The sequence below is a fragment of the Phaethon aethereus genome (assembly GCF_964289735.1).
Source record: "Phaethon aethereus genome assembly, chromosome: 6".
In the NCBI taxonomy this organism is placed as follows: Eukaryota; Metazoa; Chordata; class Aves; order Phaethontiformes; family Phaethontidae; genus Phaethon; species Phaethon aethereus.
Window position 1 is genome coordinate 39,163,934 of NC_138580.1, and position 27,205 is coordinate 39,191,138.

The following is a 27,205-nucleotide window of genomic DNA, read 5'->3' on the forward strand; positions in this document are numbered from 1 at the left end:
CCAGCATGAATTTAGATACTTGGATACATTCAAAGTCTTTCAGTTGCAGTTTCACTAGAAAATAATGAAACCATACACAATCAAATCATTATAAATAAAGTTTTTTGAGCTCAGTGGAAGACAACACTGATGGATTCATGATCTGTGCTGTTGTAATAGAGCTAGTAATAATTTTGATGTATGGATTTTTTTTTCCTTTTTTTAAAAAAAAATAAATCTTGATTTCTGCAAGGAATGCCTGCTCAGGAATTTCAGCCGAGCTGAACACTGCATGTTGCTGACTTTGTCACTATGCTTTAAGTCAATTAGGGAGACTGGAGCCAGATGGCTGAAAACGACCAAAATTACACAGTACATTCTGTTTATTAGTTAGGATTATTATTCAGGCCATAATTGCTTTTAACAGATTATTTATCATTATTAGGATTACCATGATGTGCAAGAAAATTACAAAGTTACGAAAAACATGATTTTTCTATTGCGTCTGTCCCCGCTCCATTCAAAACTTTTCCTAAATGCCTGAACAAAGGAATTAAAAAATTTAAAAAAACGAAAGATAAGAAACCCATTTCACTAGCCAAACGCACTGATTTTGGGACATGACCAGAGACTGCAGAAGGATGCCACCAATGGGGAGTTCCCCAAGGCAGGTTTTGCACTGCCGCTCACCTGAGCTGCCAGGAGCCTCTTGCAGGGACAGGAGGGTGCTCAATGCCTGTGACTCCTCCAAGATTGCCTGAACCCCATCATAAACTCAACCAAGTCCTCTCTGAAAAGGACACCTTGAAGTCCTGCCTCTAAAAGATGCATTCTTCCTCAGCTCCAGCCAAATGAGAAAACACAGAAAAGGCAGGTTTCACAAGGACTAATAACTGAAAAATCAATTGGGAGCAGCATCCCGGACCTAATTTTAAAGCAGCGGCAAGTACATTGCTCCAGCAAAGGCCAGGGCTTGCCCGAGGAAGTAATCAGTTGTTTACACCATGGATACCAACATATCTATCTCCCTCCTTCAGCAGCTGAGGGGGCCCCTCTGACAGGTTTTCCTACAGCCCTCATCTTCAATTTTTTTTTTAATCACTCACTCATACAAACCATTATGTTGAGATAAAGATGATCGAATGCTTCCACCCATGAGATCTGCCACTAGGGAAAAGGCTCCTCCAAACTGCCTCCAATTTTGGAAATTCAAGTCCTATAACTCTGAACCCTCAAAAGTATAAATCCAGGTGTCAGCAGCTGGAGATCAGTGATATACTGGGACAAAAAGGCAAGTACTCATATTGGAGCCTACCCTGGAAGAGAAAAGCACACAGAAGACCCACCGGTGGACAACAGCCTCATGTAACCACAAGCCCTACTCTTTTGATGCTGGGAATATTAAATGAAAGAAAAAACCCATGCAATATAGGTCTCTTTCTCTGACAGAGATCCTAAGATCATAAGCAAGAATTGTGACAATTCAAGTTGCATGAATCCAAGTCTCCTAAGCTTTTAACTTAATATATAAACAGTAATTAGCTGAAAACTTATCTTTATCCTACAGCCTCTGGAGAGCAGTTAGGTTTAGCCTTCCACCAAAATCCCAGAATGCAATATGCCACAGTACAACTACCGTTCAGCTTTGAAACACTGTCCTTTTGCTAAAGAAACAGGTGCTTTGACACACTATTTGTGGTTAACCCTGAATTAGCACTTAGCTAACCTATAGGTTTTTCAACAGCACCAGTCTTCTCCCTCCTATTCATACAGAGACAACATCTCATCCCACCCAGCCATGATATTCTGAATGTTTCTGGTTGCTGTTAGGTTGGGTTTTTAAGACTTCTAAAAGGAGGAAAAAAAACCCAAGGCATTAGTAATACGCACAAAGCGTCCTCTAAGGTGTACAAAAATACGAGGCGCCATTAAGAAAAAGGGCACCAGGCAAGAAAAGCATCATCTTTGCTCACCACGATCCCTGCCATTAAGCTTTGGAGAGAAGAAGCAGACTGGCTGATCAACAGGTACATCGTGCAGATACCCATTAAAACCATATTACACTTTCTCAAAATCCATATACTTCCCATGTTACTTCATCTCCCCCCACACCTACCTCCTCATTGCCCTCAACTTCTAATAGCAGAAACGACCTTGGCACATGGCATTTCCTTAGAATTAATGGTTGGCTGGTGCTAATGGCGCTTGGCTACACCTTGGGCCATCAACTCCTCCCAGACAGTCATTAATCCCAAGGAAATACCCTGCATCTCAATCGTTATTACTTAATTAGCTCTGCACATAATCTGTGGAGCTGTAACACCACACCAAAGGGCTGACTTGTAAGTTATGAGCGAGAAAACTTTCAAGTCAAAAGATTCAAGATACTGCACCAAAATCTAATTAAAGGCATTTTAACATGCTAATAAATAAAGGATAATTATTTTGGGTCTGAATCAGCTACTTAAGCAAAGCAACTGCTTTTGACTCAGTGGAGAGTAAAAGGGGATCCCTTGTTTTGCAACACTATGGTACATGCTGCAGTGGCGAGCAAAAGCACAAACCTAAGATTGCGCTTCAGCAAAGTGCTGGTTTTTAACATGCCGTGAACTGCACCAAGTAACAGGTTTTTGCTCTGCTAGGGGAGAATTTGAGGAGGATGCGCACAGAGGGGCTGAGCACAACAGAATTTGGGACACATTTGCAACAAAATCCTGCCATTAAGGGCTCCCCCAAGCACTGCTGAATACTTCTCTTACAAGAGGAGCCTGGGCTGCTGGAGCTCCTCTTTCTGTTTCATTGCTCCTCTCACATACTCCTGCCACCTTTAGGGCAGGTGTTGTTCCCAGATTACATATCCTCTGCAGAGCCAAATATGATTAATTACATTCTTTTATTATCAGAGTCACCCAAAGTGAAGACAGACCTCATATTTCATGATGCTGCATTAATATCTCCATCCCAAAGGAAACCCAACCTCATCACTGGCTAATTCAAGCCCAAAGCCTCTTCCATCTCCTTCCCTGCTCCTTGAGGACAATGAGGGAATGGGTTTTGGTAGCGGCAGAGCAGAGGGAAGATGAATGGTCTCATCAAAATAAAACACAATAAAAGACTGATCCACAGAGGAAGATAAGCTCGAGGAAACAATTTGGATGAAGAGGACACCTGATGATTTAAACATGGGATTCAAAGGGAAAATGAGATGTCTGTAATTATGAAAGAAGTATCTTTTCATTGCCTGGACTGTTATTAGCTGGGATAGGAAACAAGATGACAGTCAAAGACTTCATAAGTCAGCCAATGCCACATGTTTGCCACTCCTTGGCATTAAGCAAACATCTGCCCACACCTGCACAGGGAGTCAGCAGGATCCTGCTGTTTGCTGGGAGGCTGGCTTTCCTTCTTGGCTTATCTTCTTCAAATAGTGAACTCTACCATGCTAAAAATAAGCGTACAGCCAGCAGACCGCCAAACCAGAGTATCTTCCAGATCTCACCTTTCCTACATGCCACAACTTGCCAGTTGGGCATTTTAAAGTTGTGTAACAATGCTTACACCAGCAGAAAGAGGGCTCGTGCATCGTGCTGCCCTGTTCTGCACCTCCTTCTCTTTCCCATCACACAGCTTTTCCTTTTTGGTTTGTTTTTGTGCGTTTTCCTAATCAGGATTCATCCATGCCACTGAGCTCTCTCCTCCTCCCCCCAGGCTGGATACCTGCCTGGCCTAATAGCTGCATAATTAAAAGGAAAACCACTCCAGGTAATTGGCAGACTTTGCTAATTGAAAACTGGGAAGGTAATGATTTGGCCCAGGGAAAAGTCCCACTTGTATGCCATAATATGGACCACCATCTGTCTGCTAAATTAGCCACGGTGAAATATTAACGTAGAAATGATTGACACCGATTATATTGAAGGAGCTTGCCTTACCACAGAGAACATTTCACCACCTCACCAAAGCTCTCCTCATGACAGGAGGCAATTTCTCTTCCAAAGGACTAAGATATAGAGGTAGCCAAACTTTCTTGGGCATAAAACCAACAGCTTACTGGTGACAGATCTTTCCAGTACCAACAATTTAATGGGACCAGCTTCCTTGGCTTTCAATGCCTTGAGCAAGCGTCCACCTCCTCTCCAGGGAGGAGATGTACAGCCCCATTCACAGAGATGGCAGCTTGACACCCAGAGTCACTTCTTAATTCACTGCGATTAACCAAACTTTGGGAGATTAAGGAGCACCCGCAAGCTCTGGCTGCCTGGCTCATGTAAAACAGCGGACAGAAATACCACCTCTGCTTGGTCTCAGATCACAAGGCTGGCTCAGGGGTGATCACCTGCTTCTCTTTACAATTCCCACTCAAGCCAAACCCTCCCCATCTGGGGTAGAAACTTGGCCACTTCAGCAGCAAGCAGCCAAATGCCACATTTTCACACACTGCTTCTGGAAACAAATGCAGACGAGGACCATCTGAAGTGAGGGCTACCTTGGGCATGCACATAGCATCGCCCAGCAGAAAACAGCAGCAAAAATTGCTCACCACAGTATACAGATGATATAATAGTCAAGCTCCTCAATTCCATCTTCATGAGATTTATCCTTATATCCCCATTGTGGCAACTGTCTCCCTAATGCTCCCACCACAAGCTAAAACCCAGGTTCACAGCCATATGGGAGAAAACAGTCCTTGCATCCAACAACATTACCAGGAGAAGAAAACAGAGAAAGGAGCCGGAACCAGGGCAGGAGAGAAGTGGCCAGCACAGGGGGATGCCAGGAAACCCGCAGCCCTGGGACCCCACACCCCAGGGCCCGCTCCTGAGCATCGTTGCAGAGCCTTGTTCAACCGCAGCGAGAAACTGCATCCAAGGAGGAGTGAGGCCCTTCTTCCTCTCCAACCTGCACACACCAAGTGGAAGGTGCACCACAGTAAATTAAACCAAGGATGCTATTCAGGCAAGGAATCTAATTTTGCTAATTAATATTGTAACAACAGCTGTAAAACAACATTAAAGCACGCACTGTTATTTGCCATTTAGAAGTTCCCATCATATAGAGAAAGCCTTGTTTCCCCGGCATTGGTTATTTACCTAAGGGAGGTACAAATGCACTTATTTCTCTCCTAGATTTTTATTTTTCCAGTGAATGCACAACCTCTGCAGTATGACCTGTGCAGGTGGCTGAAGGCATCCAAAGTACAGACCCCATCACTTGCCATACTATACACAGCATCAGTATGGTGTATAGACACACACATGTGTTGTATACTATATAGATGCACATATAGCAGGACACAGGAAAATGCAGACACGTTGTGTTATGTATTTTCTTAGCCCGAGTAAAGCTGTGCCACTGGACCAGGAGTCAGAGGGGCTCCTCGATGTGCCTGAAGGGCCGTTTTTGCCCTTAGCCCCAATACTGCCTGTACCTCTGCTAGCCCACACAGTTGTTGGGGGATAGAGGACCAAAGGCACCAAAGCGCTTCCCTGAACCACACACCACCTTCAAAACTCACAGCAAGTGCATTTTTAGGAACTGGAGTCACATTTTAATTCTTTGCTTTGACACACGATAACACTAGCAATTAGTACTGTGGGCAAACTGCTTCCCTCCATCTCTTTGATGTTCATTATTTTTGCACTGATTGTTTTGCTGATAGAGGAACTTGGATTCTCTGTTATCCTTCAGAGACAACAGATGAATGCTTAATGTCAAAATAAAACAAATTTAGAAAAAAAAATTTTGTCACCCATGAAGCCTAACATGAAGCCTTTGCATCAAATGTTGTAATCACCAGGGTCACATCACCATCTCGAACATTCACTTCTTCCCGCACCCCTTTTGCAAGGGATCTATTTTTATTTTCGCTTAAGCATCAGAACAAGTAACGGGGAAAAGTTTGAGGAGAGGCAGTATGAAGTTCCCAAGGCAAGAGCTCATTAGTGACTCACCGCGATAATTAACAGTTAAGCTGACCCCATCAGGAGTCAAAACGCATTTTTCTGATGGAAGTGGAGCACGTCTCCAGAAACCTCACCGCAGCAGTTCAAACCACACACGTGCACAGGTGGCACCCTCAAGAAACACAATTTATCATTACTGCATCAGACTGCATTTATATTAGGACATAAGTAAACAACAAAGAAAATAAAGAAAATAATATTTGTGTGATGCCTTGATACATTTCCCTCAGACATGTTCAGGTGTCAGCTGTAATAAATGAAACATTTACCGGGTGCAGACGACACTTTAAACAAATCAGCGCAAGTCCCTGAAGGAAACAAGCAGCAGCATATTCGGTAGTGTTTCATCATTTCGGAGCCAGCAGAACGAAGCTGACAAGTACAGAAGATAAATACTTTGTTCTGTCACACTGTGTCACGTCAAGGAAAACATAAAGTGTTATATGACCTTTGGAGGCACCGCCCACAGAAGCTTTCCTTCTCACCTCCACGATGCTGTTTGCGGGAGGGGAAAAAAAGAAGATAAAATAGAAACACCCCTCCAAGGCACTGCCTCACAGCAGCTGTAACTCAAGGGATTTCACAGCCACCTTCCTGGCAGAGGTTTTGTTCCCGAAGCCTGAAAAAGGAAGAGCCATGGGAGCAGGCGGTAGTGCTGCTGCACCTCCTGCAGCTCTGCAAAAACAACTCCTTGCAGAGGGGAAAAGAAATAAGATTATGCAAGTTAATTATTGTTGATTATTATTTTCCACCAACGGAATGAGCATTCACTTAGTTTTCTTCTTTCTTAAAAAAAATGCACCTTTTTGCTCTTGGTGGGATCTGAAAGCTCAAGGCGGGCTGAGCAGAAGCCAGCCCTGCTGCTCTCAGCAGAGCAAAGCTGCAGCACAGCAACACAACCCAAGGGCAATGCCTTCTGCGCCCTAAATCACTCTATCCGGCCAGACGAAATCATGCCGGGACGCCTCCCCTTCAACAGGCTCCGCCGGACCACGGCGTGTCCCAACACCACGGCCGACTGCATCGTAATGCGCACATCAACACAGACTTGTGAGTGAAGAGAATCGCAAGATCTGTGATGATGCACTGAAACCTAAACACTGTACCAAACCCCCATTAAAGCCCTTGGTAACTTTCGGCTCCTTCTAGCCATCTTTGAATTCCACTTATTTTTTATTTCCCCCCCCCCCCCCCCCCCTCCTTTTTTGCTGTTTCCAGCAACATCCTCCAGGCAGCCAGGACAAGCAACGCTGGGAAACACAGACACGACACCTTAATCAAATCTTTTACACAGCAGATAGCCTCACTGCGAGTACTCTGGAAACAGGAGAAGGAGAACACTGAAGTGCTTTGGATGGGAGAGCAAATATTAATAAACACCTTTGAATCCTGAAAGCATGGTGCAACGGGTGTTTTTAAACAGTGAAGACATTTGATGGGGCACGCTGCCCTGTCTCACCTTAGCAGGGTGTGCCTGCCACCTGCCACTACTATCTCACAGACATTACAACAATGATTTATTTTTAAAATTTTTTTAAAGAGTTCCTACTTTTTAAAGTGCCAGGTAAGCAAGAAAACCAATTCAAAAAAGATGGTTGCAAACCCACCAATAGGAGCAAGATGACTCAGAGCTGTGTTTAGCGTGCAAAACTAATTTTAGGCATTTTTTTATTAAATCCAAGTATCAAATATATAATTTTATTTTAAATAAATCACTTTGTGTTCTCAAATGACCATAATAACTAACCACAGCTATTGTATTGATCATAAGTGTGGGAATGTTTGACATTTTCCCCCCGCCCCCTTCTCCCACAAAAGATGGCAAGCAACAGACCATCCTCATTAATTACACTGTCACCTTTATGTAACAACCCGCAGTTACAGAATCTCCATAATAAATTACATATATTTACATCAACTTCCTAGCTTTCACAGTCATGTATCTAATTACTGCAAAAGAGACAAATAGGTAATTAAGCTATTTGCAGCTATAGAAGTCTGGAATTACCAGTGTAAAACGATAGGTACTGGAAAGCTGGCCCCTCTAGTATACACAGCAAAAAGCAATAATACTAAAAGCAGATAAGGTAAAAGTGCATCTAATTATTAACAATATGCTTAACATTTAAGTATCACATTATTATGAATTAGTTTAACATACATTAGACTGGCTCTGATCATAATGAATCCATTTGCCAATTGTTTTGCCTTCAGATAAGACTACCGTAGTTCCATCATAACTCAGCCGTTAAGTGTTAATTAACAAACACTTAACTATGAAACACTGGAAAGAGTGATTAGATAACCGAAGTGCTCTGACCTGCCAAAAACATTGTTTAGAAGAAAAAAGTAGGCAAAGAACCTCTTCTATTTATTTTTATCCAGGTTCCTTTAGAAAGTAAAATTCTAGATGGTTGCAGAGTGCGTCGCATCTGTCCATCTCCAAATCCTTGCACTTTGTGGCTAAGTTCAACAAGAACAGCCTGCTCCGACCCCAGCGATGCTAAAGTTACCGCAGGTCTAACAAGGCAGAAGAGAAGAGCCCGCTACCCAGACAGGCTGCCCACCAGACCCTGCTACGAAGCCAAGGACAGAGGAACGCTCATCTTCATGTCCAGATGAGTTCAGCGCACCATGGACAACATCCTCCCAGGCCCCAAGGCAGGATGGAGAATGACAACCACCTCCTCGCCCCAACCCAAACCCAGTCACGGAGACAGGAGAGCTAGCAGGTAGCATCGCTCCAGTAACACGTAAGTGTGTTTATCCTTCCTTCTCTGTAAGTTAACACCACATCACATGAATTAAACCTGCACAGTACTCTGCGTTAAAGAAAAATACTCGGTACAAAGAAACAAGAGGCAACCTGAGTGATAACAGTTTATTGTAAGCGTCCATTAACTAATCCTGAACCCCAATAAAATACTTTCAGAAGTACATGTGGCATCCCCAGGAATACTAAATGGCTTCGTTATTTTACTGCTTATAGACCAAATATCAAATGAATTTATAATAAAGAAACTGCTGGAAGAAACTTTTGCCCCACCAAGAAATAGAAGCAGGGCAAAAATCACTTTTGGTAAAAAGTGATTTCCCACCTTGGGAAAGTGCAAGAAGAAAGGGTTAAGTGTTCTATTCTTCTCGTACCGAGACTTAGAAAACCTGCTCTTTTCCTCCCTGCGTTTCCCTCCCGAAGCCTCCCTTGGGCTCACGCCTCGTATCCCGCTCCCCCGCCTGACCACCCTGTGCTGCCCTGCGGAAGTCCAGGAAGGTCCAACCTCCTTTCCACAGAGCATCTCTGGCTCCCCGCTGGTGGGAAAGGATGAGCCTGGGCAGCATACGCGAAACCCTGACAGAGGTTTTTGTGTAGTTTTTGGGGAAGTGGCACTGCTAAGCAAAAAGGATGTGCTTCATAGAGAGATGTGACCACTGATGGGATGCGTGTATCTATTTTTGTGATTTTTCTTCTTTTAGAAAGAAGGAGGACCAGAGCCCTTGTCAGCAGTGGGAAGCAAGTTGTTCCTGCTGCAAAACCTACGTTTTCTTACCACGAGGAGCCATGCCCAGGCAGATAACCACGTGCGATTTCACAGACACCAGGCAGGCACACCTCCTCCGCTCAGCAAGGGGCAGGGGCAATAACTGTATTTACTTCAGGATGGCCCGAGCCAATGACGATGTTCAGTAAGCAAAGTTTGCCTGAAAGGGCTCACAGGAAAAAAAAAAAAAAAAAAAGAAAAGAAAAGGAGGTGTTTGTTTTCTCTGCCCAGTTGCTCTCTTCCTGCTGCCTCCTTCCGCCCTCCTCACCTTGCCAGGGGAAACCACGTTTTTGCAAGCAAGAGCTCTTCTCCCTTGTCTCCAACACACACCTGTGCGGTCATACACAGACAACACACAGGCGGGGAAATGCACACACGCACTAAAAATAACGCCAGCACTGCGCTCAGAAGTAACCTGATGCTAAAACAATATGACAGCTGCCATTCGCCTTTCCCAGGCAAACCAAAGGAGGAGTTTAGTCATCCCGACCTGCTGGATACCGCAGCAAGTGCTGTGCTATTACTGGGGGATTAGCAGCTCCCACTAAAGGCTACCAAAAGGGGGGACGTGGGGTGCCCATGACGTCCATGCAAGGCAGGGAGGTTGCAGGCTCCCAAAGCCAGCAGAGCTTGTGCAGCCACGGGGCCTGGTCCAGCGGGGGCAAAGGAAAACGTGAAAGCAATGGTGCCGGTGTTTCTTCTCCTAAGTCTCCCCGTTCCCAACTCCTAGAAACTTTCTTGCTATTCCAGCAGAAACAGGAATAGCTGGAGAGGCACCTGCTGATATACACCTAACACATAACCACCCCAACAAAGCAACATTTTTTTCCAATGCCTCTTGCAAACTTCAAAAATCAAATAACCCAATGAGAAAGTAATAAAGAAAACCATCCATAGATTTAACAGAAAGTTTTACAGGCAGATGTACAAAAGCACATTTTCATCAGTCTGTCTTCTACAAGCTCTCTTAAAGGGCCTTTTACATTTTTCCTCCCTAATTTGGTATCTCCTTTAACTTGCAAGTAAGCTTCCAAATTACTTTAACTTCACAAAACCTGTGACAAATCAAGGACATTAAAAAATAACAGATTGCAGAGAAGCGGTCCGACTACACTGTGCCTCGTTATTGTATAAACCTTTCTCTTTTTTTCCCCATTAAAACATTTAAATCTTCCCAACCTCTGTCTTTTGCCAATTAAGAGTTCAGCTAACTACACTTTCAGGCAGCAAGAGAAAGACACAGACCGTACTTCATGCACTCCAGGCTGAATAGCTTGCGGTAACACAGGCAATATGCCGCCTGCAAGAATAGCCAGCAAAACTTCAATCTCTTGCTGGTAGACTGTTCCCTGGTAGTACGGGAGCAACTGCAAGCCAAGGTCAATTCTTTTCTTTAATTCCCTTCTTTCTCCTTTTTTTTTCCCAAGGCATGGGAAGAGAGCTTAGTTATTTCTGCATGGATGCAAGGTGAATGAGGCTGTCGCTTCCCATTGCAGTGCTATTTATTACAGGTCACTGACATAATACAGCTTTTTTTTTCCCCCCAATGAAAAAAAAAAACAGGGGAGAGTTCTTTAGCATTGTCTCACTCGCTTCTTTGAAGGGAATATATGAACAGGTTTTATTTACATAGTGGTCTGACAACAGAGATGTATCAGCTTGTTTTCAGAGGCTTCCTGCTGAAAAAGGCGAGTTACCCTGTTATTAGTAGCTTTAAGAATACACATGCACAATAGAAGAAAAGAGTACACATCAGGAAAAGAAACTGCAAGATGAAGAAGATGCGTCAACGAAGAAAGGAAAATCTATACTGAAATCAAGGGGGGGGAGTGGGGGAAGTATTGTAGGCTTGCTCCTGTGTAAGCCGGATTCACAGTAAGAAAAGAGAGAGAGTAATAAGAAATTAAGCTCCACATCCTCAGCTGGTGTAAATCAGCATCATCCCTCCAATTCCCCTTGCTGCAGGAGACCCATTGCCGAAAGCCTGACTGGTTTAAGGGTTGGTTCTGGTCTCTCATCAGCAGTTCCTCCCAATTTAATTCATAGTTTCAGATGAAAAGATTTTATAGATCTCTGTTCTGTCTTGAGATGAGTTTGCCTAGAGCTCCAAGCAATAAATTGATGATAAATCAATTTTCCTGCGTTGTGCTTTGTAGTCTGCTTTTTTTCATACAGTGCTGAGAGCTGTGTATAAAATACCACATTCCTTACTTGTTTTTAAAGGTAGGCTAATGTCTCTCAAAAAAAAAAAAAATCAAGAAAATCCACAGCCTACTTTTAGGTCACTAACAGTAAGCCAGAACTGCCTTAATAAAAAGATCCTTCAATTCACATCTAATATTTTATTTCATGGCCAGATTAAAAGATAAGCGAGTCTGTACCCAAGGCTGTGGAAGTTGCAAGCGGTGATTCAGGAGGAGGCAGAGCGACCAAAACATGAATGCAAAAAGGCTTTTGGAAGTTTCCCATGGGGCTGGCTTTCACCCACCTGTGTAGTTGAGTCTGACAACCCACGGACCCAGCCCTCACCCACAGGACCAATACACGACTCTGAAGAGTGTGGTCCTGCATCCTCCTGCACATCAGATATCACTGGATAACACACTTTAACCCTTTCATCTGTGTTTTCTCGCAGCAGTATCTTTAACAGAGCATAGCAGTTGCTATGGAGCAAGGATAGCTATTAGCTTTTCTGCGGTTAATATAACTACTATTATAATTTACAGAGGCCATTTATCCTTTCCCATCCCAAAGTGATTTAAGGATTTATACATTTACTCAAAAGGTTGTCCATCACATCAGCCTGAACTGAGACCAGGAACCAGAAATTCATGCCTTTGGATGAATATAATGCTTTTAATTCTTCAAGACTGTATTTCCCAATCCTTAGAGTGCCAAGAGCAGAAAGGCACGCTGGTGGTCACCAAGGGCCACCAAAGCCTTTCCAGCAATGTCTAAATGCTCTGAGAGGTCCAGCAACACCAACCCCACAGCCACCATCAAGGAATCACCAGCTCCTGCCCATGAATCACCTACCAAGGTCCTATCCTCTCCAAGAGGCTGATGGGTCTCTATACGGAGAGATAAAGAAAATGCAATAATCACCTGTACCGGAATTTGGAAGGACTGCCTGCACATCCTGCAACAAGTCATGGGATTTTTAGTTTATCAAAAGTGCTTTAGAGTTTTTGAGACACACACATGGGGTAGCTGAAGCCTAAATAAGCAGGGCAGGTTCCCCTACCCTTATAAACAAAGTAAAAAACATGGGGTGTTTTTTTTTATATATATATATATATTTACATACCTCAGCAGTTCCTGTAGAGCAGCTGATGCACAGCGTGTACCTACGTTTACCCCACCGCAGCAATTCCTTTGCAGGTAAAACCCAAGCCCATGCTTTGCCGAGACAGGTGACAAGTACTCAGTGTGCCCAGACAGAGCTCAACAAGCCCCACACCGCTCCTGGCTGCCTCGTTCAAACATCAATTCAGGGGCAACCCTTTACCTCTGTAGGTGGGCTGCAGCCGAACACAAACTGTGTTTTTCTGATGCCATCTTCTTCACCCTCTGTGGATGCACAATCCTCATAAAAGCTACTGGAAAGGTGTCAGGACAAGTTTTGCAAGCTCTGGTTTATATCACACAAAAGATGCAAATTTTGCACACAGCAACCTGCAACTCCCTGTTCTTTCTCCCTATAACCTCCCAGGAACACCAGCCAAAATTAATTAAATGCCACGCACACATAAACAAAATGGTCATTTTGGAGTTTCGGGCTTGGATCTTTCCACCATTTTTACAGCAGCCATGCTAATGCAGCATGGGAGGGAAAGGCAGCTGGTTAGTCTGAGCTCCCTCTTCCAGTCCAAATGCCAAGGTTACCCAACACGCTTGCACTATTTGCTCTCCTTTCTACCGTGTCCCAAGCTGTGAAATTAATATGCACAGAGGACATAAACCTCTCACTCAGGAATAAAAAGTGACTTCAATACACTCCTGCTTAATCCTTCCCAGGCTGAGAGTACCATAGCTTGGGGAAGATGACCCAGCGTGAAACCAATGTGCTGCTTTGCCCTCCGGTGAAAGCATCTACCCCAGGTGCACATCTTGGTGTCTCCTTGTGGAAAAGCCCTTGTTGGGAGGGAGGACCGCAGCAGCAGGAGCAGAGGTACCATGCAGGGCTGTCAAATAACACCTCTCCTGCACAGTGGCAGAAACACACCAAAAATAGGGCAGCTGCATCCATACCCGGACAACACCATGCTGGGAAGTACAGAGCACAGATCTGATTTGCTGATAACCACTCAAGACAGAGGGTTCTCATAGAAAGTCAGGGAGTTTGGGCTCAAAAGGCTGGATTTTAACAAGAAGGTTCACGTGAGAAACTGTTTTTGCTGCTCAACCCACGTACACAGGAGCGATGGGCACTTTGCACGGGACCACCCATGCCACCCCAGGCAAGCATGAGGGCACAGCTGCTGCTGAAGCTGTAAGGGAAAACTCTGTCCAAAGTTGGTTTTGTTTTTGTTTTTTTTTTTAATAAAATAGATATATTTACTTTATAATGCCCACCTGCACTTAACCCACTGCCCCAGGTCAGACCTGAAGGCTTTACTAGCCTGTGGCTTCTCTTCAGAGTTTCAAAACTCCGGGGTCCCAGACAACAAATCCTAAAAGGCTTTGGCCAAATACACCTTCTCATGCACAAGAATCTGCCACAGAGAGCCCTAAAATGGGCACATGCACTGACGAGATGCACGGGAAGCATGGTGCAGTTGGGTGATGCCTTGGATGGCAACGTGGCTCCCCGCTCTATAGCAAGAATTTCAACAACAACATTTCTTTCACCCCAGTCTGGAGAGAGGCATAAGCGCACACCTTTCTCTAAAGGCATGCACAAGTACTCCCTCCTCGGAAGCAGCACCAAATTTTGATAGCAAATCGTCACCGCATATCTCTGGGTGTTACAGCCTACACGTGTGAGCCAGTTACACCACTATTCTGTTTTTCTTGAGATGACATTAATTCTCCCTCTCCTAACACACGGAGTGGCCATGGCCACAGTGACCAAAACCCTTACTCACACCAGCAACCCAGGGGACCCCGACGGACACACAAGAGCTTGCACTAACTGCAAAGTGGTGGCTGTGAGTATTTTTACAGATTCTTCAGCCATGGCTTTGAATTCTTTCATCAAAAAGAAGTATTTTGGCAGCACACCAGACAAAAACAAAAAACCAATAGTTCAGGGGTGGGTGTGTATATATGCATGGATATGTATCTAAATCAAACAATTGCTTTTGCAATGGCAGAAGCATCATATTACATGTTTTCAAAACAGTAGATTCCAGAGCCATGAGGTAGCCTGTACATTAGCAGGTCTTAAATTTAATACACACACACGTGTAACACACACAAACCCTTCGTGGCCCTTTCAACAACTGTCAGAGCCAGAGCACAATGCCACAGCGAAAGCAACAACCAAACGCGCTAGACTTAAGTCAGGAGAGCCCAGTGTTGCTTTTGGCTTTGCCCCCGACTTGTACAAGGGTGGATATGTCACGTCACTTCTCAACATTGCAACCTTTTCTTTCCATCTTTGGCCTTAAATTAGTAAGCCTTTGGCACACGGGCTACCCACAGCACTCCCCGCTGCTTTGCTCACATGCATTACATTGATAGCCATACCAACCTTGGCTGCGATGCTGTTATATTACTCATGCAATGGATTTTAAGACGGTAATATAAGAATCGCACTCTGCAACCACGGAGGACAGTACTATCCCTAGCAGGAAGCAGCAACAAACTGCTGGTGGCTGAACATGGAGAAGCACCTTCTGCCTGGCTCACCTGCAGCTCAAGGAGCACTTGCATCCACAGCCTCACCATTCAACCTGCCTGGTGCTCACTCAACACCTCCACGTAGCCACGAGTGGCTTTGGGATTTCTGCATTTTCTTTACCTGGTGCTTATCCGTACCAATCAGGGGTACAACCTGTACTTGGGGAGCATTTCTCATCAGACACTCACAGTTTTTTTACCCATTGAAAGTATACTGATACATATTAAGTTTCAGAAGCAAAAGACTTCTCCACTTCCAGCTGCTTCTTACTAAGGTTTTAAGCAAACGCAAAATGCACAAGGCTCATGAAGGGAGGACACCAATGGAAGGGGAAGGTGCGACACAACACAGCCATCTCAAGAAAGCTGTGTCTTCTACCATGAATATTCAGATCCCAATTTGCAAAATTGGTTAATTTTGCATGCAAATGGACAGTTACACATCTAACTGACCATTTGTGCAAGCAATTACACGCACGATTACCTGATTGCATAATTGTGTGGGCCTAATTTTGAAATTGGGTCTTACATTTTCTGTTGAACACAAGTGCTGTATTTAATAAATAGATATTGAGTAGTTTTGAAGCAAAGTCATCCAGACCTACTGACTCAAAACCAAATATTGATAAAACATGCCAAAATGTGCATTTACCCAAATAAAAGCATCATGTAACACTGATGTAAAGCAGCACGTGCTCACCAAACTGAGCCACGAGTTTCTCTGCTGAAGCTTCTAGTCCTTTAAACTGCGATTGCCAGCAAAATGCATAATCAATGCAGGCACATGTACCTGCACAAACATGCCAGATACCTTCATTCGAAATACTGGCAAGTTCCTTACTGTATTTTTTCCAGAGGAAGGCTTCTTCTGGGGCATTCTTGCTGCTTAGGTTATATTCTAGTGGAGAAAACCTAAGTAAAAAGAAACCTGCTATTAGCAAGCTGGTCAGCAGCTCGTGCGTGTGGTTTCATCAGACAAACCCTGAAGATCAGGCAAAACTCAGGCTTTGAATTACGAGGTGGCACACATTTTTTGCATGTGATCCAAGCAGTTAATGTCCGAGGCCCTTGCATTGCTGACCTCTAAGGAGAGGTTTCCAAGTAAACTTAATCATGCTCAAGTATTTTCAGCCAATCATAAGGAGTATTTTTCTTTTATGGAATAATCTTAAAGACCGTCAATTTTCCTGTGAATGTCATCCACAAGTCTCTATTTTACATGTCAGCCAAAAGCTCTTTAAGATTAGCTGTCAGAGGCCTCAAGTTCTGGCCAAATATCAATTTTTTGTGTGTGAATGATGCATTAAATTTAAGACGCTCGTTGCCACTGCGGGCAAAGCAATATAGCAATTACCAAGCTATTTCTGACTTACAAATCCATAAGTAATCATATTGTTGGAAACCCAAACTCCGTGGGAAAGAAATGAAGTAGAGTGTTAAAAACAAAGACTATCACCAACGTAGTAACGGCCAGCTCCCTCGGGATGCATGTCGGCAGAAAGACCCGGTATCACAGTCCTCGAGCTGTGTATACACTTGCAGAGACCCAAGAAAAAGCAACTTCAATGCCCTCAAGCCTGTGTTTCATCCATCACACCCTTACTTAAGACTACAGAGAGGATGTGAAGTAGCACCTGCTCCTCTCTCCACCCTTCCCTGGTACCTTGGTACTTTCCTCTCAAGGAAAGCCTTATTTTATCTGGAAAAATAAGCCTCTGAGCCTGTGCCACCAAATAAACACGGCTTTTATTCCAGTTATTCCTAAAAGGATGTTCGAGTTCATATGAGTTCTCAGAGAATTTCATCAACAACTGATTTAAGAAACACAGATAAGATGAGCTTTGGCGACGTTAGGCACATTCTGCAAGAGTCATCTGTGATCCCAAAAAACCCTGGCACTTTGGCTTGCATCAGCACTATGCAAATCAAAGAGCAACAACCCAGGTAGCAGAGCATCCCTCCTCCTCGCCTGGCATTGCTCCAGCGCTCAACCTCCTCTCCAAAAGCCAGCTGCCTCGGTAAAGTGCTTAACCACCACCCGTGCCCTGGGGAAGACACTGGCATCATTAAAGCTCAGGACAAACAATGAAAACCTTAAATTGGCTCCAGAAGGCAACACAAACAAACCTAAAGCTAACGGGGGCTACCCAAGGCCGAAGCTCTCCCGTTGGAGGAAGGAACCAGACATAGGAGAGCCAAAAAGGACGCTCTTGCAAACACTGATGTCACGAACATACCAGTAGTTGACGTCATTTCATCACATCACTGCAAAAAAAAAACAGTCAGGCTAGACTCAAAAACCCAAATGGAAACCGGTATCACAGCAATTCTTGCATAACCTAGGACAGTTTAGGCACTTTTAACACAGGAAAAGCCTAGGATAGGCGCTGTTTGGAGCGGCAGCTTTCTGGCCAGATGGACAGGATCCATGTGGGATAGACAGGACCTACAGAAACCACACACCCTCATATGGCCTTCACTTGGAGAAAGCTACTATTCACAATGCTTTTTCCTCATTTCTATGGGCCTTCAGCAAGACTGAGATTATTCAAGTTGACAGCAGAAGTTTGGCAAGATCATTTTCCAGTATCAAAGGACACCTACCCGGTAATTGCTCTACTGTAGCACGAGGCATAATCCATATATTTTAATGCCTTAACCACATGTCACAGCAGCAATCAGACTAAAGCTATTAGAGTCTTAACAAACCCATGTTGCCATTTCCAAAGTCACCAGCAGTATTTCCCAGACATTGGAAAACAGTAAGTCAACCAGCCCCTACATAAAATCTTACAGACGAGTTAAAAAACATGGATTATAAAAACAGTTCTTGGACTTTCCCCCCTGTTTCTTAAGTTACAGAAATTTTAACTGTTCTCTGCACACAGAGCGGCTAAAGATGTTTTTCCTTCTTTATGTGAAGACCAAGATTCTCACAACTCCAATCTTGGGATAAAATTAACACAAAAGAAATGTGCAGCCAATAACACTATGAATCTACTTGTACATCTTCAAAAAAAAAAAGAAGAAAATTTAAAAAAGCATTCTCCTCCTGTCCCCGATCTTTAGTTACTACAAGAAAGTAAACGCTAATGAAAGGCTATTTAAAAGCTATTTTATTAAAGGTTTGAGCCACACACTGAAAACCTTGGACAGCCAGAAACATTCAGCACAGACCTGATTTTATTTTCTTTCTGAGAATCTGGAACAAACCAGAGAAAATGGAAAGTACTGCTACAGTTGTTAGCAACTCCAGAAAGAACCCCCTCCACCTGTGCTGCAGGCACCACATTATCAACACAGCAGCTGCTTGTTGTATCGTGATATAACGAGGTTTCACAGTGACACATGAAGCAACACTAGAAGCAAATGTAGCCCACGACTTCAGCATGTTATGCAGCACCAGGGCGATGTAAATGCTGTAAAAGTTATCGCCGCTATTTATAGCCTCTAATAATTTGACGTTTTTCTAATATGATCTTCCCAACATGAAGCACAGCCCCTGTGTGACACCAGGGCTGCATGGCTGTGCAAGCCGGCAGCAGTTTTAAGCGTGCTGCACGAGAGGACCCAAACGTGCGTGATTTTAAGAGCAGCTCAGAACTCCAGAAGACAAAGAGAAATCCAGGGAGAAACTCGCAGCAACTGGGGGGAGATCAGCGCCGGCACAAAAGCCCTCCTCTGGCTTAAGGAGGAGACAAAAGGAGAGAGAAAAGCCGTGATGGCTTTACATTTATTTTGAAAATTTCCATTTTCTCTTAATGGGATATTAATTCCCCTGTTCCCATGAGCTCTGCTGGCTCCGGGGGGAGTGACTCCTGCCTTACACCACCAAAGCCCCCAGCAGAATCGGGACCCCAAGCATCTCACCGGGACGCCGCAACGAGCAACTGAGTCGGCTCGCGGAGGGCGTGAAATAGCTGGGATCGGATCTCAATTTGCTAAACAAAATTAGCTGCACACCATTCTGTTTGCATATCTGTTTCTCCCGCTCACAATGTGCTAATTTGGGCAGCAATCGCTGCAATACGTACAGATAGAGTAATAAAGGTGGCTTTCAAATCAAGCAGCCATATACATTATTTTTGCCTCCTTCCTACACAATTCTATGGCTTTTTCCATACACTCCAATGCGTATGTCCTCTGAGCATTATTAATAGCTACTAAAGAATATCATCTGCCTACCAATCACTTCAGCTTCCTACTTAATGGCAAGTACATTTTTAGAGCATCAAATATATCAACAGGGACAATGGTTGCTAAATTTGAAGTCAACAACAACTGGAAAACGTTAGCTACTTCACTGGTATTTTTACACGCTACAGAAATATCTCTTTAAATAAATGGGCCTTTTTTTATCCTTTCAAAGAGATAATAAAATAATACTGAGTTCTAAATACTGTCACATACCCTCAGCAAACAGCAATTTAAATTTAGATATATACATTTTTACTGCCAAAGATAATAAGCAAAAATATCCACAATTCAACTTCGCATAGTGGATCGGATCAAAAATCTTAAAATTAGCTGGACGGCAGCCACAGCACAGCCAACAACAGTCACCAGTACATGGACGCTCTTGGAACAGGGGTTAAAGCAAAATAACTCTTACGAACAAATGCTTATCGCTCCATCTGGCTGAGACGCTAACCTTAAAAGATTACTAAAATATTCCATTAGCATGCCAACCACGGTACATAAACTTTTATGCTTAAAACGTTCGATATTTCAACATAATTTCAATTAATGGAAATTGAACATTAGGATGTGTATCAAGTTAAGCACGATGATATTTCTTCCTGTCCATGCACCAAAACGGCTCCATCCTGCCGGTGCCGGCTCCTGCCACAGGAGCTACATCCACGGGAGAAGGTCCTCAGCAGCTCGCTGGGGTTCAAGCAAGCAAAATGCCACGGCAAATCTCCTCCCGGCACATCTAGCTCTGCACACTGAGGTATTTAAGTGCATGTTTACACGTAAAGCGTGCAAACAGATCTGCGACATCGGCCCCGGCACCCCGCCAAGCTGCAAGCACAGCACAAGCAAGGGAGGCTTGCCCTGTAGGAGATGCCTTCTTGGGAAAACAGGAGACAAAGGTGTGGAAGCACTGTTTGGAAAGGCTCGGATGAGCAGTGGGAGCCACGCAATGCCAAAAGTCAGTAGGACAGGTTTCAGAGCTCTACCCAGTGTATCATCGCTGACCCCAGACACAAAAGTAGCACGCTGTCCTGCAGCGATGCTATAGCCAAGGCTGCACCACCATTTCAGAGAGCTTTGGGCTTTCCCAACTTACTCATAACACAACTTTGTTCAGAAGTGGTTTATTTTTTTTGCAGCGCGCAAGCTTTTTTCTTCAATCTCCTTCTGACTCGACCCATTCCCTTCATGAATCACGCCACCACAAAACTCAGGGAAGGGGTGAAAAAACAGAGAGAGGTCAGATATCACAGCTCTTCACAGACATTTATTAGGCAGTTTAGCCAAGCAGCCGCAGGCGAAGGGTCAGGTAACATCCCGCAATGACACAGTAGCCTCCCCACATGAATTTAAAACCTGCCAGTGGCATGTCCTGCGGCTCAGCATCCTCCGCAGCCACACTGGGGACACGGCCTGGAATGGAGACCTGCCTGCCACGGGGCAGCTCAGCCCCCAGCTCCACAGCCAGCAGAGAGCTGAGCTCTGCCTCAGAGCCCATGCCCTCCACAAGTCCTGCCAGGCCCCATTTCCCTGCCTTTCTTACTCCTGGGTGCACTGATGGTTTGGTGAACACCCCAAAAAACAGAGGCACTGAGGTTTATGGTGGGTAGGTGCCACTCCACGTAACGGCAGGGAGACAACGGGCTCCCACATTTGGCAGAGTGGGTCAATGGTGATGGAGGTGAGGGTGCATCAGCATCACCATAGCATGGCTGGAAACGAGCCATGACTCCTGGGCTGGAAGGGTTCGTCCCTCCCCAGCATCAGCTACAGGCTGGTCCCCAAGACCAATGCCCAACCAGACAGGTTTTTGAAGATTCCTGTAAGCTCAACACCAGCTAGTGATAAGGTGCAGGACGCATGTCACCATGGGACAAGGGCCCATGTTGCAACTCTGATTTATTAGGAAAAGACTGAGAAAGATGAGGTTATAAATGCCTGTTTGGTTACTGTACACCAGCTGCACCGACATCAGGAGAAAGACAAACCAAACGCAAAATTATTATGTTTTAGAAATCTCTAAAAAGGACCTTAGAGAAGCTGTATACAACGACTGAACATTTTTTACAGCTCTGAAAACAGCATCCACTAAAAGTTTTGGGCTTACTTTCCCATTTGTTTACTTTATTCTCCCATGTCCTCCTTTGGCAGGAGCTAGATTTTATAGGCTTCAGGCATGGAAACAAAAAGCAGTTACCACTGGAAAAAAGAAATACTCCTTGGTACTCTTACAGTATGAATTCCTATTTCTCCTACGTATTTATATTCTTGGTAATCTTACTGTACAAGTTTACAGTGCGACTAGTACATGCTCCTGTAGTTTGAATTACAGATGTTGCTGTCCAAACACCTGCCAGTGTCAGACCCTCAGGTATCACTGATGTACAAGCAAATATTCATCTGTCCTGGACTTCGCAGCCCGTTTACTCAAAGTGGGAAGACGGACAAATTTCCTTGGCAGGCTAAGAAAAAAATGATGCTAGAGAGATATATATATCAGCAGCTGTTCAAAGACTTCAACAGGCTTGGCACATGCCCGTATGCCCAGCAGAAGTAGCGGACAGTGCAGAAATGAGACTGCCCATTTATCACGTGGACATACAGCTCATCGCAGGGAAGGTGCCACTGAGCAGAGCTTAAACTGTTCGTCCAAAGCAAGAAGTCACTAAACAAACATTAACTACAGTTTCTGAAATGATGGATCTTTGACAGGCTCCAGTGCTCCCACGGGATAATTCAGCTTCAGCTACGTGGGCACACATAAAATCCACCAGCAGCCTGCGCTTGTTTGCAAAAGGAAAACCTTTAAATCGGTGAAAACAGCAGCACACCGCAAGGACTTCTCGGCACAAGTGTGACGCACAGGAAGCAGCCCAGCCGAGGTCACCTCCTCCTGCCTTTGCTCACGCCACAGCAAGAAGTAAATCCCAGGAACAAGCCCCGACTCCCTTCCCAGCAAAACTGCCTCCGTGCGCTGAGAGCAGCGGAGTCCACGCGGGCAGACCTGGCTTAGCTGTTCCTGCACAGCTGCCATTGCTTACCAGTAGCCTTAAGAGCATAAAGATCTGGTTGCATGGCATTAAACCCCTATCTGCCCAGGCTGGACATAAAGCAAGTTTAGAAGCTTCCAGGGAACCATCATATTTCCCCATCCTAACCACTGCACGCCAGCTCACCTTTACTGTCCTAAAGCAACCAGGAGAGGCTTCGCTGTGATGCCAAAGCACCTGCATTTTGAGAAAAGGACTATAATGGACATTTAAAAAAAGAAAAAAAAAGAAACCTATGCACTACACCTTCCTTCTGAGCAAGCACATGTGTTTTACACAGACTATCTGATCTGAGTTAATGGTGCTGAGTGATAGAGTATCTTCTTTCTCCTTTCCTAACTTGCCACAAGTTACTACTCTATTAGGAGCATGCACTTAATTTCTAGTTTGAACTTGCTCACCTTCAGTGCCCAGTCATCAGTTTGGTCCTGACTGACTGGTTAGCTTAACGAGTCCTCTAGAATATAAACCTAGAAATTCACTCCTGGTTTTAAGCTCCTGCGAGTATGATCAAATACTTAACTCCTCCTTGAAGTCACCTGAGCTTCTTTGGTTGCTCATTTGAAGCACTTCGTAGTGTTTCAGTTACCCTCCCAGGGCATTATTACACCTCCCCGATCCTGCAAGCGAGGTCTCTGAAGGTGGGGACAGAACTCCAGGGCCAGCCGATGCCCTGCACCCCCCCTTCCCCTCTAGGCACCCAAAACTGCTCCCCGGCCCAGGAAAGGGGTTCCGAGCAGCAGGACCAGAGCCTGAGGAATCACATCTCCAACTCTGGGCTGCGCATCCTGCTTCCTGGGAGCTCCTGGGGGCTGCTGCCACCTAGAGATGCTCACACAGCAAGGCTGCGGGCACACTGCCCCACGCCCCATCGCGCCCCACAGCAAAGGCTCCCAACCCACCCCAGCAGCTTGCCAGCTCTGACAGCGACTTGCAGAAAGCTGTTTTTCCAAAAAGCCTTTGAACGTGTGCATGCTCTTGATGACAGGCTGCACTTTCACATACAGTGCAAGTGAACTTGCTGTGGTTTGCTTAAATTTACTTAATTAAAAAAAATAATTCTAACATCCCCTGAAAACTAGAAGAAAACATTTAGCTAAATTAAGGGCTGTGGCTAATATGCTGCTAGAAAACTAAGGGCATGTTTCAGAACAACTCAGCATTACAAGTTAAGGTCAGGAGTGCAAGGTAGCACTCGCAGCTCAGCTTGGCACACCCGCAGGGTGCTGGGCCCTCCGCTGCTGCGCTCGCAGGGGACCCAACGTGGCTCTCCCTGCTACCCGTCCCGCTTCGCTACCGTGGGGGTTCACAAGGGCTTCTCCCTTCATGAGCTGCTAAAATGCCAAGTCTCATTTGGTTTACTCATAGGCATGTGCTTCAGGTCCTTATTATTACTGTTTTCATGTTAATTACAAGTGCAGCTCATAGTGCCAGAATCCAAAAACATATACATCAATTACCATCTCTTTAAAAAAAAAAAAAAAGAAAAAAGTCACAACTAACTCACTCAGGCACTTTGCAGTGCTGGTATCGGCAGGGCAGGTGCATGCATGCAGGCTGCACAGTGCAACCCAGTGCCAAACCTGTCCCAGACTCCATGGGGATGCCCTGACGAGGAGGATCAGACCCAGCCTCCTCTGCCCTGCAGCAGCCCTGGCTCGCAATGCCCTCGCGGGACACACAGGGATAGTCGCAGCCAGCCATGGCTACCATGCAGAGACACCCACCAACAGACCCCCACACCACAGCCCTGAAGCCAGGCATGCACAGGAGGGAGCAGGACTCCCGGGAGGGACACAGGGTCCTTAACAGCACCCACTCCCCTTCAGTATAAGGGCCGAGACAGGACGTCCCCTTTGCAGGGACTGAGTCATCCGATGGCAGCTACAGGCTGAAACTCCCAGTCAATATTTATCGTGCCTTTGCAAAGGCACTCGGAGCTATGCCTAATTTTAACCATCAAATAGACATCGTGGCGGAATAAACGGGAGAGGTGCCAAGGAGGGCTGCTGCAAAGGAGAGGAGCTGCATCTCGTTGAAGGCATGTGGCATGTCCTATCCAACATGGCCTGGAGAGGAGCAGCAGCATGAAATTAAAGACTTACACAAACATCAGCCCGAACATGCTCCTCACTGGAAAAAATAAGAAATACACTACAAGAATATTTGAAGTACAGTTAATTTCTCAGAGCATTTGAATACTTCAAACAGCACTAAGTTAATTTGGTTGTAATTATTTAACAAGTCGACAGCCCCATATATCAGAAAAAGGAGTTAATTTATCAGCTATTTCCAAGCAGAACAAAGACTTGCCAGCTTCCAGGTAACAGCCCAAGCTGTTTGGCTCACGTGACCCTGGCTGAGCTGTGCAATGCAAACATCATATGCCCGAGCATGGAGCTAGAAGAAATCGAAAAACCCCAATGTATTCACACATTTGCATCTTAACCAACGAACCAAGACCTGGGATAATGAAATCAAAAGTTTGGCCAACAGCTCACTTGCACGAGCAAAGGCATCGTCATCTCCCCTGATGCACTGAAACGAAGGCAGCAGACAGAGCCCCATCCTAATGCCCCCAAAAGCCAGGAGAGCACAAATTCTGAGGGGGTCCTACATATCTGCAAATCAAGGCTCACCTGTCCAGCCTGCCTTGCTATTTCAGCAAGCAGCAAGAGTCAATCATTAATAGTTGCCAACCGCCCACAGTAGCGCCCAAATCCCTCCAAATAGAAAATGTCACTCCAACCCCGTTATTTTAATAAACGTACTTTCTTTTTTTGCACAGTGCAGAGCACAGAGGCTTTTCTGCAGCACAGATCCGGGAGGCTTCCCCGGAGGCGGCAGGAAGGTAGGCGAGCAACCCTGTGGACCGATGCTTTTTATTTTCACCAGGGTATAAATCCAGCAAGGAAGAGTCTTTGTGATTGCCCAGGTCCGGGCGGTGGGAAGGAGGGCTGGAGAGCTGCTGCCCAAAATCGGGGCTGGCTACGGGGAAAGTCTGGGACAGAAAAGTACCGAGTCGGGGAAGAGACAGGCTGCGTGTAAACAGGGAGGCAGGCAAGAAGGTCCAGCAAGCCAGAGCCTGCGAAACGAGGAATAGAACCACTCCTGCAGCTGGGATCTACCGAGTCAAACCGCAGGAAAAGAAAACCTAAGAGAAAGCAGCAGCCCAGCGCCTCACCCCTCCAGATTTCAAGGATTAGGAAAGAATCACATGCAGAAAAAGTAAACTGTGCACCACGACCAAAAACCGCCTTGCAAAGCCTAACCAGGCAAGCAAAGCCGGGACACGCTGCTTTTGCTTCTCATCAAACGTACCATCCTCTCAGTTACATAAAGCCCCAAAATATAAACCGAATCGTGCGAATGAGGAGTTGTTGCACCAATACCGCCCAAACATCAGAACTTTCGCATCACCGGGGGGGGTGTAGTAAGGGAAGGAGGGGGAAAAAAGTTACGAAGATGGAAGAGATTTCCTTTTCATGTTTTATTCACAGCCAAGGCTCCCGAGAAGCGCGATGCGATCCCGGTGCCTTCCCCGCGCGACTACACCGGCACAGCCGCGTCCTACGGCGGCGGAGCGCGCTGCTCCCATGCCAAAGGGGAGGGGGAAAAAAAAAACAAACATCAAACCAGCGCTGCAAGTTTCCCTCCAGAAAGTTAAAAAAATCAGGGCAGACCCGAAAGAAAAAAAACTCTCCTTTTTCTGGGTTTAACTTCCAAGCCGCCTGCTCGCTTTCTCCTACCCGCCCCCCCACCTCCCCGCCGTGCGCAAACAGACTCGGACCCGTGTTTACGTGCGGCGGCCGGACACACCTTATAGGCAGCACGTATAGGTGTAGGGGAGGGCTCGCCCTCCTCCGCCCGGCGCCGCGCGAAGTTTCGGAGCGCGCGGCCCCGTCAGGGCGGCAGCGGCACCTGCGCGGGGACGGCGGGAGCCGCTGCCGCCCCCGGGAGAGGGCTCGGAGGGAGGCCCCCAGCCCGGCTGCCGTTGATAGCCATGACAATAATTAATAATAATTAATAGAAGTAAAGGGGTGTCGCCACGCCGCTGGCTGCAAGCGACGGGCTGCACGGAGGATCCGCGGCAAAGGGCCGGCCGCTCTGCGGCCGCCGCCTCTCCGCGGGACCCCAACAAACTCCCGCATCCCGCGCAGGGGACGGGGACCCTCCGCTCGCAGCCCCGCCGAGAAGTTGGCGGGAGGGCGCCGCTCCACCCTCCCTCCTCCTCTCTGCCCCTCACCGCGGACCGGGCCGCTCACCCACCTGCCTGCGCCGCCGCGGCGGCCCGCGGGGCCCCGGCCGCCGCCGCCAGCACGCAGCAGCTCCACCACAGCAGCCCCCCGGCCGCCGCCGGCATCGCGCCGCCGCCGCTTGCCTCAGCGCCGCCGCCGCTGCCTCAGCGCCGCCATCCCCCGCGCAGCCTCCGCGCTGCCGCCGCCGGCTCCCAAAAGTTGCCGCCGCCGAGCCGCCGCCCCCGGCGCCGCCCCTCCGCGGGTGCGCCGCGGCACTGACGGGGCGGCCGCCGCTACCGGCCGCGGGGCGCTGCGCCGCCAGCACGCGCGGAGCGGAGCGGAGGGAGCGGGAGGAGGAGGGAGGAGGAGCGGCGGCGGGACGGAGCGAGGGGGCG

General features: G+C 46.3%; 1 protein-coding gene across 1 annotated transcript in view; it reads right to left on the reverse strand.

The window, feature by feature from the left end:
• ERBB4 (erb-b2 receptor tyrosine kinase 4) overlaps window positions 1-26,935 on the reverse strand; it is a gene marked incomplete at its 5' end in the record, with an annotated part of 635,614 nt that extends 608,679 nt beyond the window's left edge. The window contains one exon of the mRNA XM_082001544.1: window positions 26,842-26,935. Within this exon, the coding sequence (XP_081857670.1) occupies window positions 26,842-26,935 (94 nt within the window). The remainder of the gene's footprint in view (window positions 1-26,841) is intronic.
• Between the last annotated feature and the right edge of the window lie 270 nt (window positions 26,936-27,205).